Here is a 20,015-nt window from a genome sequence, read left to right on the forward strand (position 1 = left end):
GATTTGATCTGCCTGCTGTGTGGTGGGATTAAATGGGGATTGTGCAAGTAATGCCCTGCAAGTTCTGTCGCAAGTTGGCAAGCTTACCTGTGCCACCTGTGCGTGTGTTAAGTACCAGCTTGAGAGTGAAAGGGATTTAATATCAGATCAACCCTCGGATTTGTTGTGATATTGGATTAGGTTGCTTACTGCTGCTGGTGAGATTAAACGTAATTTTAATTTATTGAATAAATGCATTTTTGTTTAATTTTAAATTATAAAAATTAGAATGAAATTTTGTTTTATTTTTTCTGACCTAATAAAATGCTACGGACTCAACTCTCTTCCTCTGCGATTGTGGGACTTTCCCAAATCACTCAGCCAAGATGCAAATTTAACCGCAAATGAAATTAAACCAGTTTGAGATTGACGTCGGAGGATTGGTAATTAGAGCCGCGTGTTGGCGCCCTTAATTAAATGGTGGTGCATTTTACACGGTTCAACACAAAAATAATACACGGAGGGAAATCTTAAAAGTGTGGCAGCATTAATCAACCGCCCGTCAAAAAGGGTTTCCAACTGGTTTGCGTAATCCATCTCTCTCTCTCAATTTTAAGTCGCGATTCCAGTCCAGCACAACAGGTTGCAGGTTGTCGCAGGCGTGTTGACGTGTCTTAAATCTCTCAAATTGCTTAGAATATGACAGCCTCCCCACGTGCTTAGTAGAGGCAGCAGCAGTAAATTGCCTTTTGCCATTTATCGAAAACTCCCACGCACGAACCGTTTAAAAAACGACGATTCTCAAAAGAGGTCTTGAAGTTAGTAGCAAGGTACGTACGTTATGGGGAGGTGGGACAAGCACAACCAGCGGCAGCAGCAGCAGCGTAATAGAGGAGAACGCGGATTAGGAGATTGGCAAAGGTATTAAACGCGATCTACGTCAAGTGCAATATGCGCGGAATTATTGAATTAGATTCGCGATTGTTGAAAAGTTGTGAAGGGTTTCGATTGCAAGGGGGTTTGACGCGGTATGGTGTAAGCTTTTGATATCGATACTGTAGGAAAAATCTCATGAAAATTTTTAGTAAATAATTAGATTTTTGGACTGCAAATAATTTTGCAGAATTTCGAAATTCCGTAGTTAACACTTCAGTACTGAATACTTACAAAGATTTTATATTGTGTATTTTTATCTTTCTGTTTGACCGTTCATTATTTCCAAATATACCATTTGTCACGCACTGTTTCAAATCCTTGTTCCAAAAGCTGAATTACACAGCTAAAAAAATAGTAATCCAGTTGCGTGTAAAATGCCTGGGTGTAAAATATTTTTTGCATTATTTTATGAAATTCTGTGTAATATTACACCCTAAAATATGTAGCCCATCAGTATGGGAAACCTTCTTGACCGAAATGTCAAGCTCATATATACGTTTATCCTCTCCGTTTTACATCGATCTGATGGCCGAGCGGGCTAAGGCGCCAGTCCTCACTGATGGTGCTGGGTTTGAATCCCGTCGGTTGCAACTTTTTTTTTGTGTTTGCAAAAATTGTACATGCAGCGTGTAATATTAAGTGTTTATTTTGACGAAGGTGATGTGCATGCTTTTGCATGCGATTTTACCATCGGATTTTTTGCTGTGTAAGGATGACCACTCAAATCCCATTTTCGAATTCTTTATTTTTCCAGAACCTCTAAGGATGGTACAAATTTTATTTAAAGTTTTTGTCTCCTCCCTTCAAAGCTGGCCGACAAATCAGGGGGCAAAAAATATATTTTCAAAAAACTTCAAAATTTCAATGGAAATTTAAGTACAATCTGCTGAAATCAATGTAAAATGCGTTTCCCTGCACAGCAAAAAATCCGACGGTAAAATCGCATGCAAAAGCATGCACATCACCTTCGTCAAAATAAACACTTAATATTACACACTGCATGTACATTTTTTGCAAACACATATAAAAAGTTGCAACCGACGGGAATCAAACCCAGCACCAATAGTTAAGACTGGCGCCTTAGCCCACTCGGCCATCAGACCGATGAAAAGCTGTAAGGATAAACGCATATATGAGCTTGACATTTCGGTCAATTAGGTTTCCCATACTGATGGGCTACATATTTCAGGGTGTAAAATGACATAAAATTGCATAAAATAATGCAATATTTATTTTACACCCAGGCCTATTACACGCAGCTGGATTACTACTTTTTTAGCTGTGTGCGTTTAAAATTACTTTTAGCATGTTTTAGTTGATTTCAAAATTTTTTGAATTTTTGAAAATTTTCGATGTTTAAGTTTTTTTCACTAAAATTCTTTTTTTCGTCATATCTTTCATTTTTGAAAATTAATGGTTGCTAAACAACTGAACTAGTGTAAAATGCATTTTAAAACACTTTTTCCATGTAAATGTTGAAACTATGGCTTGTTATTTAAAAAAAAATGCCAAATCACGAGTGATCGCGATTTTACGAAAGCTTTGATAAAGTTTTTTTTTACGTGTCTCTTTGTGTTGTCGTTTGTGTCTGTCGCGGGTGCCGATGAACGCCCATGATCGGCACAACCAACATTTCCAAAACCTTTTTTTCGTAAAATCGCAATCACTCGTGAGCAAACTGCTTACGTTTACATATCTGGAGTTTTTTTTTTGAAAAGGTCCAATAAACCAAATTTTCAGTTTTTGCTTTTTGGGTGTTTTTCAATACCCCTGACTCATGGCAGTTTCAAAAACACCCAAAAAGCAAAAACTGGAAATTTGGTTTATTGGACCTTTTCAAAAAACACTCCAGATATCAACATTTTTGTAATTGTTTGTTCTACAACAGTGTAGAAAATTGTCACACACTGCAAAGTTAGAAATAAAAAAACAAAATTTTCAAATGAACAATTTTTAGGGTTAGTGAAATTTCACGATTTCGCTGACAGCGTGGATGCCGTGAAATTTGTCTATTTCCGCAAAATCCCGTGAAATTTTATGTTTTTGTGAAACTGTAACGATTTTTCTCAAAATGATTTATCAAGCTTAAATAGGAATAAACAAAATCTTATGAACTACTGTAGAATTAAGCGAATGAATACCCTTGTTTAATGACTAACATAGTGTTAGTGATTTTTTGACGCATTCGTGGACGTCGTGAAATTCGTGAAATTTATCAATTCTGTCAATTTTTTTTTTTCAAAATAACAACATAATAAATATTCCATGTATACAGACTATTCAAGAAAATTTTATTTGTTTTCAGTTTGATATGAACCATTTGATGAATTGTTCAGATTTTTCAATTTTATAAAAAACTGAGCTTAGTAATATTTTCATTCGTTGCTATAAAAAAAGGTCTACTATTTTATTTGAAAGGTATAGTTTCAAAAGAAATTAATAGAATCAAGCTTTGTTCAAAATAAAATGAAAGCTTTGAAATCATCTTTAAAAACATTACAGATTTTTTCTGGGTCCGGTTTAATTTTAACGATATTTGATTATTTGAGTGTACGATTTCCGTGGAAGATAAAATACTACTTTTTGTTTTGTTTTTATTTTGTTTTTATTTTGAATTAAAATGTCGATTTCGTTACAAATTATATTATTTTGTAAAAGGAGATCCTTTAAAAAAAATGTCAATGAGCCAAATGTCGCAAAAATTCAAATTAATTCACTAATTTTTTGCTGGACAAGATTTTTAAATGTTGCTTTGATATGAAATGCAATAAAATAAAGCAGATCAGTGAAAACTATTTTTATTTTATTAGTCGAATATTTAAAAAAGCAGTTTAATAAATGAGAATACTCATGCCCTACATTTTATTTCAAATATATTTAGAGCCCATCCATAAACTAGGTGGAATCTTTTTTGAAGATCAGGAGAATTTTTTTGTGTCACGTTCAAATTTATTGAAGATTTTTTAAGTTTAAGTTTATAATATATAATGGAGCATAAATAATAGTTTCTGTGATTTAAACATAAGATTTTCAGAGTTATTTAACATTTTTATCGTTCCGCGAAATTTGCGTGAAATGTGGTGTTTGGAAATTGAGGTCCCCGTGAAATTTGCAATTATCGAGCGTGAAAAATCACTAAGCCTAACAATTTGGTTCTAAATGAAAAAATACCCTTTTGGTCCAATGTAGATTCGAAAAGTACATTAAATTTCCCTTGAAATGACATGTTCAAAAAAATTGAGAAAGAGTTTATAAAAAATAAGTTTTTTTTTCGGAATTTTGAACACGCCATCAGGGATGCCACTTGGTTTTTTAAAATGTCTGTAAAAAAGTCTGTGTATGTCTGTGCATTTGTCTAAAATTCAAATATATCAATTCACAGTCATTGAAATCCATCAGAAATTGCGTTTTTAAGCATTTGAAGACTAACGAAATAAGTTTGGACAAAAAAGATTACTAAATATTAATTCAATGAAGTTTTTTAAAAGTCTGTGCACCTCAAAAATGTCTGACACAAGCTCAAAAGTCTGTGAAACACAGACAAATCTGTGTATCTGGCATCCCTGCACGCCATCCAATCGGGCGCCCAATTTTACATAAAAGTCAGAGGTTTTTTTAGGCTTCAAAATCAGTCAACATTGACTCGTTGATATTCGAGTGTGAATATGTATGGGCCATGCCATAAAAACCGTGGACACTTTTTTGGAAATCTATTTTGCTGTTCCTTTTTAAAAAAAATGTTGTGTTTGATTTTTTTTGTTTTTGTATTAAGTTGCTGTGACAAAGAAAAAAAGAACAAAACAATTCAAGAGTTTCCAATGGGTAACACATTTAGGGACCATCCATAAACCACGTGGACACTTGGCGGTGGAGTGCGGGGGGTCCGATTGTCCACGTTCCAAACAAGACGAGGGGGGTTCGAGAATTCAAAAAAGTGTCCACGTGGTTTTATGGATGAGGTCATGTCGAGGAATTTTGGGTGCTCACTTTTTAAATGATAGATTATGATGTTAGAAACAATGTTTTTTAGACAAGAAAAAATGATTAAATACTTTTTTACTCTTCGATTTTCTGGAAAAAGTCACCTTTTTTAACAAATTTTCCAAAATCGCTTGGAATCAATACTTAACTTTTTTCAATCCGGTGTGTATTTTTTTTTCAAAATGTAGGTTTTTGTCCATAGATCGGCATTGGACCAAAATTGAAGTTTTTGGGCTCTCCCAGGTAGATTTGTGTCGAAAAAATCGCATTATTTCGAAACTTTTTTCATAAATGCTCATTTATTTTTAAGTAGCCTATATTTCCCAGCAAAACCAATGCATGTAGGAAATTTCACGGTGAATGTTTTTCGCTCTGAGAAAATGCAATTTCGACCATCCAGTGCTAAGATATTTGAGTTTTAGTGAGAAAAAAGTACCATTTTTTCAAAATTTCTCAAAATTCAGAAGCATTCTCTCTTTGGAAGAGTTTTCCAGGGCATCCAGGGCTATACCTGCACGATGTTGGTGTCATCAAATTATGAAACATGAATTTTGTAAATTCAAAAATGTGAAAATGCTAGTTTTCCCATAGTAATTTCCATACAAACTTCATTCGCTTTGCGCCAATCGTGGGCTTAGCCAAAAGCTCCCAAATTTTGGGAGGTTGTTTGGGACTCTAAAAACGACCCAAAAATGTGTTGCTGATATAACTCGGAAACCCTAGTGACCCATGATCTTTTCATCACCCCAGAATTTTAGATTTTTCTGCTTTACATATTTTGTAGAACCAAAGAAGGCATCTTTTGGGCCACAAAGAAGCATGGACAAAAATTGTCCTGAATGTCACCCTTTATAAAAAAAACTAACTCAATCCACCTATGTGGTTGGAGCCTTCCTCACAACAATGGCTGTACACAAGTTTCATCTATTTTTTATATCCGGCTTCCAAAAAGTACATCGATATTACTTAAGTGGCCATGTCTCGAGACAGAATTGCCAGATCTTCAATGTTTTGGACTCGTTGGAAAGGTCTTTTGATAATCTAACCAACGATGGGTCGGATGATGGACCCGGACATAGTTTACATACATTTAAGTGAGATCCGGCTTCAAAAAAGTACATCAATATCACTTAAGTGGCCATATCTCGAGACAGGGTTGCCAGATCTTCATTGTTTTGGACTCGTTAGAAAGGTCTTTTGATAACATAACCAGCGATGGGTCGGATGATGGACCCGGACATAGTTTACATACAGTTAAGTGAGATCCAAATATATGTGAAAACACATTTTTATACATAACTTTTGAACTACTTATCGAAACTTCAATCTGTATAAAACTCGATCTATGGGACCCTAAGCCAAGTCGAATGCAACAAGTTCGGGTCAAATCGGTTCAGCCAGTGCCGAGAAACATGAGCTAGTTTGTTGGTCACATACATACATACACACACATACACACACACATACACACAGACATTTGTTCAGTTTTCGATTCTGAGTCGATATGTATACATGAAGGTGGGTCTACGACGTTTTTTTACGAAGTTCATTTTTAGAGCAGGATTATAGCCTTACCTCAGTGAGGAAGGCAAAAACACTGGTACAAAAAATCGTCTGAAATTGCCGTAATTTAAAGACGCAACTTTTGGTACCCAAAAAAGTATAGGTCATCGCTGAAATTCTAAAGTAATTGCAGTTTTAGTGCCAAAAGTTTTCGTAATTTTTACGTTTCTGCGCTGCGAGTCGAAAACCCCACTATTTATTTTCAAAAAATCGTATCTCAGAAATCTAAAATTATAAATTCACAATTGTTTTTTTTTTATTTCCCGAAGAATCCGATAAAAATATTTTCAGACATAGGTTCTTTGGTCTCGCGACCTTCAAAACAGCATTTTAAGTTTTCATACGACCTTTTCAAAGTTCAAGCTAGGTTTTTGAAACTATTTTTCTTCAATAGCTTACCTAATTTCACCTTTCATTTGCGTCCATGACAGCTAAAATTGGTTGAAATTGATCGGAGTTATGATTTTTTGAAAAAAGTATTTTTTGCGCAATTAGACGAAAACTGTCATTTTTTGGACCACCCTAACATGCCGTAGGTCATCCTAATGGCCAAACAAAAAAAATCGGATATTTTTTTTCGAATCATGCTGATCTTCGTGGGGAGTTGTTTTGCCCTGTTATCAACAGGGCAGGAAGGAGTTGTGGACATACCATACATTTTCGAATTATGTACGTCCATCCTCACACATACACATAAAGACATTTGCTCGGAATCTGATTCTAAGTCGATATCTAATCGTGTAGGTGGATCTGGAAGGTCTAGGAATTGAAAAGTTCATTTTTAAGTGATTTTAAGGCTTTTCTCGTTTAGGTGAGGAAGGCAGAATGAAAAAAATAATTTTGTAAAATTGAGAGTAACAATTCATCAACAATTTTTCTTCTCTTTTTCGCTTTTCCAGAGTGATTCCGTTAGTTACTTCCTCGACGATCTGGACCGGATATCGCGGTGCGACTACGTTCCCACGCACCGCGACATTCTGCACTGCCGCAAGGCGACCAAGGGCGTATACGAGTTTACAATTAGAATACAGGTAAGTTGGCAATTCAATTCAACTACTCGTTATAAGAAGCTAATTTATTGTTTCCCCTTTCCACAGAACATTCCATTCGTGTTCGTCGACGTCGGCGGCCAGCGAACGCAGCGGCAAAAGTGGACCAAATGCTTCGACTGTTCCGTGACGTCGATTCTGTTCCTCGTGTCGACGTGCGAGTTTGACCAGGTCCTGGCGGAGGATAGGTAGGATCTTGAGCTACTCTAGAATATTTAGATAAAATCAAATAAAATTGTCTCTTTGTAGAAAAACCAACCGCCTCGAAGAGTCGCGCAACATCTTCGACACGATCGTCAACAACACGACCTTCGCCGGCATCTCGATCATCCTGTTCCTGAACAAGACGGACCTGCTGGCGCAAAAGGTCAAGAACCCGGACACGGACATCCGCTGGTACTATCCGCAGTTTACCGGCAACCCGCACTCGATCCTGGACGTGCAGAACTTTATCCTGCAGATGTTTACGAACGTGCGCAAAAACACGAAAAAGTCGATCTACCACCACTTTACGAACGCCGTCGACACGCAGAACATCCAGGTCGTGTTTAGCTCCGTCAAGGATTCGATCCTCAAGCGGAACCTGACGGAGCTGATGCTGCAGTAGAGAGAGAGAGGTTTGAGGTTTAAAGAAAAAAAAAAGTTCTTTGTTGATTATTGGTTATTCTTGAAAGTTAGAAGAAGATGAAAAAGTTAGCAAGAAGAGGGTTTAAGTTTTGCTCTAATTTATTTTTCAGCCCACCACCAATTTTTCATTTCGTTGTTGTTTCCTCAATTTCAGAAAACGAAAAAAAAGCAGATTTCAGTGTCGTTCCAGAATGCAATAAGAGCAACAAAAAAAGTGCAGAAAACGCACTTTGCAAAACAAAGTAACGCAATTTTGAAGTTCAAGGATTAGAAAACGAAAAAAACTAAACGAATAAATCTCAGTTTTTACTAGCGATAGTCGAGTTCCATGTTCTCTCTTTGAAAATCTGAAATGAGTCTCTCCTCGAGAGATCAAACAACACAAACCTTACTGCCATATTTTTAATCAGTTTTTTTTTTTTGTTCTAAACGGGTACATTTATTGATGCTTTTAAAATAATGGCTACACAACATATTTTGTCATTTGGTTCGAATAATTTATGTTCGTTTTGTTGTCTTGTAAATTTCAGAGTTTTTCTTAAATTCAAGAAAAAAATGCTTAGTCTGATTTCCTACACAGTATTTTAAAAAATTTCACACTTCTTCACGTTTAAAAAAACGATGAGTGCTAAAAAATCGAGTTTTTTAACGCAATTTTGCAATTCTGAACAAAATTTTGACGCCGTGTGTGTTTGGTCAACTCTAAAACCAAAATATTGTAGAACAGTATTACTTTTCGATACAAGTGCTGAAAAATTTAACTTTTCAGCGTTCAAATAAGTGCTATGATGAACTTTTCAGCTCTGTTATTTTTTCTGATGATAAGTAGGTCATTTCGTCACTATAAAATGTTTGGAAAAGTAAGTTTTTTTAAACTTAATTACAAAAAAGTTTATGATGGTGCAGTGTTCTAGCTTTTCACAAATTTGTTACACTCTCTAAAATAAAATAAAAGCCTTTTTTATATCAGCTTTTCTTTACAAAAACTGGAGCTATTGATTTATATTCAATTTTATATGTTTTAGTGCATTTTTGTCCGCTATAATAAAAATATAGTTTTTCAGCACGAGTCGTACAGTTATCCAACGAGGTTCACCGAGTTGGATAAATACGACGAGTGCTGAAAAAATCCTCTTTTTGCCACGAGTTATATACAACATTTTTTGCAATTCTGGAAAACACCCATTGAGTGAAATTTAATTTTCATGTTTTTTGTCAATAAACCGTGAAAAGTGTTACTTTTCGAAACAAATGCTGAAAAGTTCAACTTTTCAGCATTTATTCTCAAAAGTGTTGCAATTCGATTCTGTTATTTTTGGTACAGAAAAGTAGGATATTTCGTCGTTCAAGAATGACAGGAAAAGTAAGTAGTTTCACGACGGAATTGCAAAAACGTACTTTTTGGTTGTACAGTCAATTTAACAATTAATTTGTATTTGATATTTACGAATTTTCCACATGTTTTGCTAAAAGCATTGAAAGCCTCACAAAAGCATTATCAGAATGACGCCGTCAAAAATTGTCAAAGCATCAATGAATTTATTGAAATATATTTTATCAAAAAAGAAATATCAAAAAAAAACTCCTGATTTGATTGAAAATGAAAAAAATAACTTTTAACAATACAGAACATGAAAATTCACCAGAAACTGATAAAAACTCACCAGTTTCTGGTGTAATAATTTTTTTTTTTTTAATCGAAATCTGTCCCTGATTAATATTACCATGATTTTTTTCTGTGTATTCCAGAAGGCAAAATTTAATGAAAAATGTATTTTCCTAAAAAAAAAATGTGAAGTTTGGGAGCTTTTGCTGAAGGGGCAACTTTTGACTTGGTTGATAATTAGGATGTCAAATAAAATTTAACTTCCCAGGTATCTTTTTGGGAATATTGAGAGGTATTGTTATCTCGCAATCTACGCCTTCTATGACAAATTTGGCAATAGCATCAGAAAAAAGCTTCAAAAACATTTTTAAAAGTAGAAATTTAAGGTTAATTTTAAAAGGAAAGTTATGTTTTGAGCTTCAAAAACAAACGTTTTTGGAAAGTAATGTTGCAGTTTTCAAAAAAACTTAGAAACATTAAACAAAATTGAACTGCTAGCATCCTTTGTAGAAATAACCTTAAATATTTTGAAAAAAAATAGTTATTTCCGCCACCTCTATTACGGACTTCACATTCAACGATCTGAATGTTATCTATCAATCAGAACCTGCATCATGAAGAGCTATCAAATTTCTTGCGGTCAAAACAATCTTCATTGAAGAAACTGTACTGATCAGTGTTTACTTATTGCGAGCGTTCAGGCAGTGCACTCTTGCGACTTTAGACATTGTCATTTAAAAACGATAGGACGAATTCGCCGACGAGCTGAGAAATTTTTTTGTTGCATTTTTGTGACTCATGGCACGCATTGTTCCACCATCGATTGAGAAGAGCTAATGGTTTTCCATCTTGAACTGTTGACTTTTTTTGATTCTAGCGCCCCCTGAATATGCCCATACCTTCTTGTAGCTCTACTCCCACCAAGTGACTGCTACCGAATTGTGTTTATCGCATCCGACATTTTTTCCGGCGTTCGATATTTTGGGAACGGTTCATTGCCTCTTGTTTGATGTGATAACAGTTGGATCGGTTAGCTTTTAACATGCACAACCTTAGAAGAGAAACTGTTCTTCAATGACAAACGTGCCAAGCAGTCCGAACCTAACCTTTAAAATAATATAAAGTTGATGAAGTATTTAAAGCTTCTGGTGGAATGTGATCATATTTGTATCAACAACGCGAAAACACATTTACATTTGCAGGGCAACACCAAAGATAAAATTCTTTCGCACTGCTCGTATCAAGAAAAATAACCTTTTGAATCGTTTAATGAATTGAAAAGTTTCAGCATTCGAGAACGGTATGCAACTTGAGCCTTCGAAGAAACTATAACCCGCATAATCAAATACCAAAGGTGAAACTGTCGAAATCATAAGAAAATTATTTCTGGTATGGTTACCATTTGTGATATTGTTGATATAATGTCACGACCATATAACAAAATTAAAATGGTACTATTTCCCGAATTGTTACACTTATCTTGACAACTTGAGCATTCGAAGAAACTATAAGCTTACAAACAAACCAAAAGAACATAAGATCTTACTTCAGAAAGAGCCTTGTACGATGTTAAGTAAATCATTGTGTGTGACATACCCTAATTGAATAGTAAATGCCGCCTCAAATGAGATTTAGTTTTTCTGAGCTTCAATGTGAAGTCCGTAATTGAAGTGTCGGTTACTCCTCAATTTATTTTTTGTTTCTTTTGAACGTCTTTTCCCGATATACGTTTATTTTATCGTGTCAAATGATGAAATATCTTGCTAGCCAAAACGCATCCTCGTATCAACACTCTCTGTATTATTCTTTTCTTATGACTTTTTTATTTGTTAAAAGAAACAAACAGTATCGTACAACAGCAACTCTCTCAATATCGTTGTAAATAGTAAAAAATAATCTCTTCATCTACAATAGATAAATTTACGACGATCAAACGAATGCACCACTAAATCTAATAAAACAATACACTCACAATTTACATTCTATGCCCTCATAGCACAAACATACACGCAAATCATCATTATCATCAATGGAAACACACTCACAAAAACGATAAAATAAATTAGATAAATAACATCCCTCAGCAAAACGCAAAACAAACAACAACATCATAATTACAATCTAATGAAACCAAAAAATAATTTTAAATAAAACACATCATAAACGCAGGTTAGCGAAGTAGAAGAAGAGAAAAACAAATGTATCGCTAGCTTTTAGTGAAATTCATCAAAACCGAACAGAAATTGCAATTATCGAAACATACTCAACGTCATTCCTCTAAAAAAAAATCAGTAACAAGCAGAACTTCCTCACAATCACAATCAAACATGCACGAGAAGTCTAAAATAACAGCGAGGAAAAAAAGGCTAAGTTTTGTGCCTTTTGCAAATCGTTTTTTTTTTTTCGACAAACTTTTCGTTTTCTACACGCGAAAAAAAGAAGTTAAGCTTAATCAAAACGATAATAACATCGGAAACGGCAAACGAATAAGACTTGATTTTAAAACGATCTTTTTGAAAGAAAACGCAACCTTTTTGGTGACGACGACTTTTTCTAGAATCAATTCGATGTACGTGTAGCGAAACGTTTTTGATAGCGATTTTGAGACCCCACTTTTTCCCCCCATTTAAAACCCGTTGGTGTTGTCTTCGTATACAAGTTTAAAAAGTAATATTGCAGTAGGAAACTAAAAATCAAGCTTAAGCCAAACTAAGCAAAAAAGAAGGAAGAAAATGCCATTTATGCTAGCAAAAGTAGGCATTGAGTCGCGAAACATCACCACGTGAGCGCGCGGTCCTGCTAAACAAATTCTAATTAATCAAAGAGTGCCATGGGCGAACGAGAGTTGTCAATGAAAGTTTAAATTAAAACGAAAAAAGACAAGGCAGGCCGCGCGGGAAAAAGCGCGCGCGCAGAGTTGAACGCCACGTGGCTTGAAGACCTCGACTACTTGGATTGCGAGCAAGCAATCAGGATTTCACGTGAGCTCTAGTTTTAGAGAAGAAGAAAAACAAAACGGACGCAAGTTTAACGATCGCAAATATTTATATGTTTTTTCTCTCTTTTATAAGTTGTTGTTCAATGTTACAAAGCAGAAACGTAAAATAAAACCCTTTATTTGTATATTTGTGGATACGGAGCAAGGAAAGCAGTACGAGAACGGAACAAATTCTGAGTGTAAATTTAGCGAGATCAAAACGGGCAAAGAATGCGTTTCTTTTTATTATGTTTATTTTCTCTCTTGAAAGTATGTAAAATAATCAATAGTAGATATAGTTACAACGTAGTACGTAAATAAAAATACGAGATAATGTAAGGGAAAAACAAAATTTCTGTCTTGTGTAAAAGTTATTTTAATTTTCTCTGTATGTTAAGTGTATATACAATAAAAAAAATCCCTTTTTACTAAAGTAATAAAAAATATATTACAAAATGTGAACACAATAAATCCTTAAATTATCGTTTATTTTTCACTATTTTTAGAACAAAAAGATGCTCTCCCCTAATCTTCCTCTCCTTAACCACCCTACCCTCAAATCCATCCCTGGCCAACCTCCCGATCACGTCCTCCGGGTTGTTCTCCTTCACCAGCAGACAGTAAAACACTCCGTCCGGGCTCAAAATCCGGTCCAGCGTCGCCAGCACCCGGTTCGTCACGGCCATCCCGTCGCACCCCCCAGCCCACGACTTCACCAGATCATGCAACCCCTCGCCAAACTGCCCAATGTGCTCCTCCAGCTCCTTCGGGCAGTCCTCCTCCGAGGTCGGAACGTACGGCGGATTAAACACCAGCAAATCCACCACCCCCGGCACGAACCCCCCAACAAGATCCATGTTCACCACATCCACCGGGCACTCGTTCATCTCGCGCGTCCGCGCCGTCATCCGGCACGCCTTCGGGTTGATGTCCACGCCCAGGAACAGCGCCCCGTTGGCCAACACCTTCGCCAGGGCGGAAATTATGATCCCACTGCCAGGGCCGATCTCGAGGCAAACCAGCGGGCGCAGGGCACGGATCGCTTCCAGCTCATCCTCCAGCGCGTCCAGCAGCAGGAAGCTGTCCTCGGCCGGTTCGTACACGGCCGCGTAATCGTCCGGCGAGAATTTGTACAGCGGAGTTTGCATCGCGCTCGGGGTCGTCCGCGGGTGAGAAATCCTGGGATTTTTTGTTTACGTTTTGAGCGAGTTTGACAGTTTGAGGATAATTTGTGCCCGTCACTGAAACTAGCTGGAAGGGTTGCCAGAATGGTACATTGAAGTCTGTAGGTTGAGAGATTCTGTATCTCCTGGAGAAATAGTCTGTAGTTGGATAACCTGCATATTAAAACATGATGTACAGAAAAAATACGCTAATTCAAATCCCAAGAATTCGCGATTGGCTCCATAATTCCACCAGATGCTTGTGAAGCATCGAAGTATGACGACTACTGCTCTTCAAAAATCAAAAAGATTTTGTTTTCTGTCCAGAATGAAGTAAACTAGAGATAAGTCATAAAAAAAATCATTTATTTATTTGGAAAAAAAATCTGAAAATTCACGATATTTAGAAAATTATAAAAATATACAATACTATGAAAACTATTGAACTCTGCAAATCTATAATTTAAAAATATATGACCAAACCCATGTTATTTTTCTCAATTCCATGCAAATTGTCCCCTTGGAACAAACTGTCAAGTAAGATGCACTGTCAGGAAGGACCGTGAAGTGAAGTGAAGTATTTTTTTTATTTAATTAAAAATCTATTTTGAATCCTTTGCGGTTTGTGTATTCAGAAAAATAATTTTTATCATTTTGAACAATAATACCACCAATTTGAGCTTAATTTCCGGACCACATTATGTGAATAATTCGATATCAGAAAGTTCTTTAAAATCGAAAATTGAGAAGCAATCTAGGAAGTAATCAAAAAATAATTCAAAATATTTCTAATTTAAAACAGATTTGAATTCACAAAATACAAAAAAAAAATAAAATAAAAAAATCAAAAAAAAATTAAAGGTAAAAAAAGCTTTAAATAATTAATAATTTGAATTCTTTTTCATTATTTCTCAGTCTTAGATTTTAAAGAACTTTCGGTCAAAGCAAATCAACATTCAAAAATTCTAACACGCATTTTTCCATAAATTTGAGAATTCGTTAAATATGAATAAAACTCAAAATTCATAAATTTTTGAATATTATGTTTTCAAAATTCTTAAGTTCGTAATTTATAAACTGAGATTAACAAAATCCAGGATTCAACAATAAAATGAAATTTAGAAATTCAAAATTTAAAAATAATTAAATTCCATAATTCAACATTTCGAAAATAAAAAAAAACATCATTTCAAAAATACAGATATTTATTTCTAAAATGATTGAGTTTCAAAATAAAAACCAAAATTTCAGAATTGATTATTTCTGAATAAAAATCATAAATAACAAAAAATTTGATATTTTATGATTTTTCATAATAAAATTGTATGTTTTTAAAAATTCAAAAAATCTTAAATTTAAAAATTAAAAAAGAATTAAAAATAAATCAAAAATAATAATAATGATATTTTTCAAAGTTTTTAAATTTAACACTTGTTCAGTACTTTTGCAATCTTTAGTTTTCAAAAAATGTACGATTTCACGAAAACACAAATTTTAGTATCGAAAATTTTCAAAGATTGAAAACATCTCGGAAAACCTTTTTAAATTAATCCAAACATGCTAAAAATGCTTCGAAACGTAGGGCAACGCATTGTAAATTGATTTCAGCTAATTACACTTGAATTTCCATTGAAATTTTGAAGTATTTTGCAAAAAAAAATCTTTTGTCCCCTGATTTTTCGGGTTAACTTTGAAGGGGATGATAACAACTTTCAATGAAATTTGTAGCAGTGAAATAAAAAAATGGGAATTAAATGATTAAAAAAATATAATATTTTGACAAACAAAAACAAAAAAAGTTTCAAATTTAAAACTCCAAAACTGAACAGTTCAAGAAATCAAAACAACCCATTCTTTTAAATATTGAAATTCATTAAAACTGAACAATATAAATTTTACCTTTTTAAATCTATGAATTCGACGGTAACATTTCAAAAGGCATCATGTACATTTTGACCCTTTCTGGGTTATTGCATATTCTAAAAGTACTCCTAATAAGCTACCTCTCCACCAAAAATGAGCAAAAGTTACTTCAGTAAAGTCTGTTTAATCATGATTTTAAATAAAGTAACATAAACAAAATCTCTGCCATCAGCATTCCCTGTTTATATAGCCCTGTCAACCTGTCAAACAAAAGACTACATAAACCTCGTGACGAAAAAAAAAAACATCATGAACAAAGCGTCCCCCTCAATGACAGCAGGGTGATATAGACGTTGGTGATTTCAAAAGAAGTTATGTTTGTTTTTCTTAAATAAAACGACGGAAATAATGTTTTATTGAATTTGGTTGATCAAGTATCAATGAAAGAAACGTTTTTCATCGTTCGTTATTATTAGAACATCTTATTTTGCTTTTATATTAAAATGGGAATTGAAAATGGATGCTCAACATTCAAATGCGTTTTTCTCAAAACGCATGGTTTGTACATGATGCTTTTTGAAATGTTGGCGTCGAAATTTAAATTTAAGAAACTATTTTTTTACAAATATTCAAATTAATTAATTCGGAACATTAAAAATTCGTTTTTAATCTATGAATTGATATTTTTAATCCAGTCCGTTCTCTAGTATCTTAGTCCGCGTCGAAAATTTACTTCGGATAATCGAATCCGATTTTTAAAATTTTTGTCAAAATATGCGTCTTTTATCAAATTTTTTATATTTTTCTGATTTTTATTCTTTGAAATATTCAATTTTGTATCAATAAATTCTGTCACATCTCAAAATTTGGGAGTTTTATTTTCCACATTAAAACATTCAAAACAAAGTAGAAGAAAAAGTTAGTAAAAATCGTCATTTTGTGTCATAATAAGTTGTTTCAAAATTTTTAGATATATTTTTTTTGCTAAGCCTATAACTTTACTTTTTCAATTTTCAATTCGGTTTTATTTGTGAATAATCAAGATACAATGAGTTATTTTGAAGTGCATAACAGAGTTTTGGAGTTCCTTACAGCTGTGTGTTGCATCATAATCCATTTAGGAACAATTATTTCTTTAACTAAAGCACTAGCAAGAGTAAGAAAAAACTATAAAAAAAACTTACAGAAATTGCAAAGTTACAGAAATCGCAAAGCATAACTTTACTTAAGAGACCTAATCGATCGGAATATTATTTTTCTTTCTAAGGTACAGTTTTCGAATATTTTCAGTCGTTTCGCAAAACGGAATACAGAGCGGATTCGTTAATTCGAACTTCGCTTCTTCCAATGTTTTCGAATTAAAAAGCACCCAACTGTCAAAACCAGTTGTCAAACTGATGTTGACGTTTCAACCTCATTGTTCGACAACTTCGAATACGTGGTTTCAAGCTTTTGACAGCTGTCAGTCGTTTGAATTAGCGAACCAGAACTGTAAAGTTATCGAAACGGGATCTCACACACTTTAACACACCATTTGTTTCACTGGCTGGTACAAAATTTAACCTCACACGCAATATTTTTCATGGTCTTCTGAATCAGGACCCCATTCAACCATACAGACTTTTCAACGAAATTCGCACAGACATTTCTGAAACCCCCTCTCCGGCATCCCTTGACATCCCAAGGCGACCTTGTCTGTCACTTTCAAATTTTCCCACAGCAGCCGCATCGCAGCAACCGTCAAAAAACCCCGCTCGAAAATTGTTTACAGCCGTTTCAAGTGCTTTCGTCTCTCACACTCCCTGCGTTCCGCGGCAGAATTTTGGTGAAATTTTTGCCTAAAATTGCATCAATTGGCTGCTGGTAAGTGGATGAATTGATTGTTTTTTGATTAAAGATTGAATTAGTGGAGAAAGTTGGTGAAAGGTGATAGTTTTGGTTGAGCTAACCTTACATTTTATTACGCAGAAAAAAACTCAAAAAAATGGAGGATTTCCAGAAAATTGAAAAGATTGGCGAGGGAACGTACGGAGTGGTGTACAAGGGCCGCAACAAAGTCACCGGCCAGATTGTGGCCATGAAGAAGATCCGGCTCGAGTCTGACGACGAGGGGATTCCGTCAACTGCCATCAGGTAAAATGTCCACAATTGTCTATGTTTGTGTGTGTGTGTTCCAGAATTAACGGTTTCTTCTTCCACAGAGAAATTTCTCTGCTGAAGGAGCTGAAACACCCTAACATTGTGTCCCTCGAAGATGTCCTGATGGAGGAGAACAGGCTTTACCTGATTTTTGAGTTTCTGTCGATGGACCTGAAGAAGTACATGGACACACTTCCGGCGGAGAAGCTGATGGACCCGGACCTGGTCAAGAGCTACATGTACCAGATTACGGCCGCGATGTTGTTCTGCCACAAGCGCCGAGTCCTCCATCGTGATTTGAAGCCCCAGAATCTCCTCATCAACAAGGACGGCATCATCAAGGTGGCAGATTTTGGCCTCGGCCGATCGTTCAACATCCCCGTCCGGAACTACACCCACGAAATCGTCACCCTCTGGTACCGTGCCCCGGAAGTCCTGCTCGGATCGCCTCGTTACGCCTGCCCGGTTGACATCTGGTCCATCGGTTGCATCTTTTCCGAAATGGCCACCCGGAAACCGCTCTTCCAAGGCGACTCGGAAATCGATCAGCTCTTCCGGATGTTCCGCATCCTGAAGACCCCCACCGAGGAAATCTGGCCCGGCGTAACGTCACTCCCGGACTACAAACCGACCTTCCCCTGCTGGACCCAGAACAACCTTAAGGATCAGCTCAAAAACATGGACTCGGCCGGCCTCGACCTGCTGCAAAAGTGTCTCATCTACGACCCGGTGCATCGAATCTCCGCCAAGAAGATCCTCGAGCACAAGTACTTTGACGGGTTTGATCGGCGGGTCGTGCCAACGGATTAAAGGAATCTCGCTTTTCCGCTCCCTTCAGCTGCGTTGCTGCGTTCGCTTTGGCTGTAAATATCAGGCGACTTTTTCCACCTTCCACCGTCTCCCCTTTTTTTAAATATCGTATTCAATTAAACCTAAGATTTTCTCTAGACTAAGGTATTCCAAACCAGAACCGTCATTCCGGCAAACGATTCAGCGTCAAACTGTGCGTATTTTTTGTCTCTAGGTTGTAATCAGAAAATAAAATACACGTATGACTCGGATTTAAGTGCGTCTTTTTTGTTATTCCAGAATATCTAACAGTGCATTTCTTATCTGAAATCGTAGGTTTACGTTTTGATTATTGCACTTGATCGTAGGGTATTTGTCCCTATTTTGAGCCTACTAACCAGATCGTGCTATAGGCAGCCTTGCTGTCCCGGGAGTTCCCGAAATAGAAAAAAAAAACAAATTTTGGTCCGGAAATTTAGATTTGGATGTGGAAATAGTACAGTTGAATACTAAGTAATCTCTAAAATGAATTAATATTTGTATTCGCAAATATTAGCATTAATTTGGCTTATTAGGGAAAATAATTATAAATTAATTTTACAGGTCTGCAAAATGCTTAGAGCTTTGATTTTTTTCTTTTTTATTTTATTTTAAAAGACTGAATAAATTTACGATTTTAAATTTGAAACAAAAATCTCATATTAAATAAATTTTAATGAAACACCGGCATCTGGGGCAAATAAGGAAAAATGTAACGAATTAAGACAGCTATTTAAGCAAAAAAATGCATTATGTTTGGATGTATTGCTCTGGAATCTCCTGTACCTATTCAGACCGTAGTCTCGATTTCCCCCCGGTTGGCGGTAGTAACTTCAATATAATTAGTAAAATATGTTTTATATAAAACAATGAATGCAAAACTTATCTAAAATTTTACATTGACTGGTGATGATGATGATGATGATGGCCCTCCACTTACCCCCGCCCATGGGAATAGCAGAGTGTCTGATTTATCTGGTTAGATATTTTGTTTGGTTAATTAACTTCTTGTTTTCATTGTTATGTTGCTATTATTATTTATTTTTTAAGCCCATGCGCGTCCATCAACCTTAATTTTTTTTTTTTTTGCTAATTCTATCATCATACAAAGCTATTCACACACACAAAAAAAAGTCACTTAATCTACACTTAACTAGTACTCAAATCATATACCAACAGTTTCTTTTATAAAACCTAATGTCTTCCTTTTGAACACCGCAAAGTTTTTTGTCATTTTTAAAGTCTCTAGGCAATGTATTGTATAGTTTTATACCTTTATAAAATAATGAATTTTGTGTGCTTGT

General features: G+C 35.3%; 3 protein-coding genes across 3 annotated transcripts in view; 2 read left to right on the forward strand and 1 right to left on the reverse strand.

The window, feature by feature from the left end:
* LOC120425173 (guanine nucleotide-binding protein subunit alpha homolog) overlaps positions 1-12,365 on the forward strand; it is a 45,914-nt gene extending 33,549 nt beyond the window's left edge. Inside the window, exons 4-6 of the mRNA XM_039589607.2 lie at positions 7,359-7,490; positions 7,557-7,696; positions 7,758-12,365. Coding sequence (XP_039445541.1) covers positions 7,359-7,490; positions 7,557-7,696; positions 7,758-8,115 — 630 coding nt within the window. The 3' untranslated portion in view covers positions 8,116-12,365. The remainder of the gene's footprint in view (positions 1-7,358; positions 7,491-7,556; positions 7,697-7,757) is intronic.
* Positions 12,366-13,070: 705 nt separating this feature from the next.
* Positions 13,071-13,940, reverse strand: LOC120425171 (methyltransferase N6AMT1). The gene has a single exon (XM_039589605.2). It carries the CDS (start codon positions 13,864-13,866, stop codon positions 13,198-13,200), a length of 669 nt encoding a protein of 222 aa, XP_039445539.1. The 5' UTR covers positions 13,867-13,940; the 3' UTR covers positions 13,071-13,197.
* Positions 13,941-17,457: 3,517 nt separating this feature from the next.
* On the forward strand, positions 17,458-18,942 carry LOC120425175 (cyclin-dependent kinase 1). The gene is made up of 3 exons (XM_052707571.1): positions 17,458-17,607; positions 17,713-17,877; positions 17,946-18,942. The coding sequence occupies exons 2-3, from the start codon at positions 17,729-17,731 to the stop codon at positions 18,691-18,693; spliced, it is 897 nt and encodes a 298-aa protein (XP_052563531.1). The 5' UTR covers positions 17,458-17,607; positions 17,713-17,728; the 3' UTR covers positions 18,694-18,942.
* The last annotated feature ends 1,073 nt before the right edge of the window (positions 18,943-20,015 follow it).

The sequence above is a fragment of the Culex pipiens genome, chromosome 2 (assembly GCF_016801865.2).
Source record: "Culex pipiens pallens isolate TS chromosome 2, TS_CPP_V2, whole genome shotgun sequence".
Classification (NCBI taxonomy): Eukaryota; Metazoa; Arthropoda; class Insecta; order Diptera; family Culicidae; genus Culex; species Culex pipiens.

What these genes read in the sequence shown, in the direction of transcription:
- LOC120425171 (XM_039589605.2), bottom strand. Translation starts at nt 13,866, where the DNA reads ATGCAAACTCCGCTGTACAAATTCTCGCCGGACGATTACGCGGCCGTG.
- LOC120425175 (XM_052707571.1), top strand. Translation starts at nt 17,729, where the DNA reads ATGGAGGATTTCCAGAAAATTGAAAAGATTGGCGAGGGAACGTACGGA. An exon ending in ATTCCGTCAACTGCCATCAG is followed by an intron (nt 17,878 to 17,945) that starts GTAAAATGTCCA and finishes CTTCTTCCACAG; the next exon opens with AGAAATTTCTCTGCTGAAGG.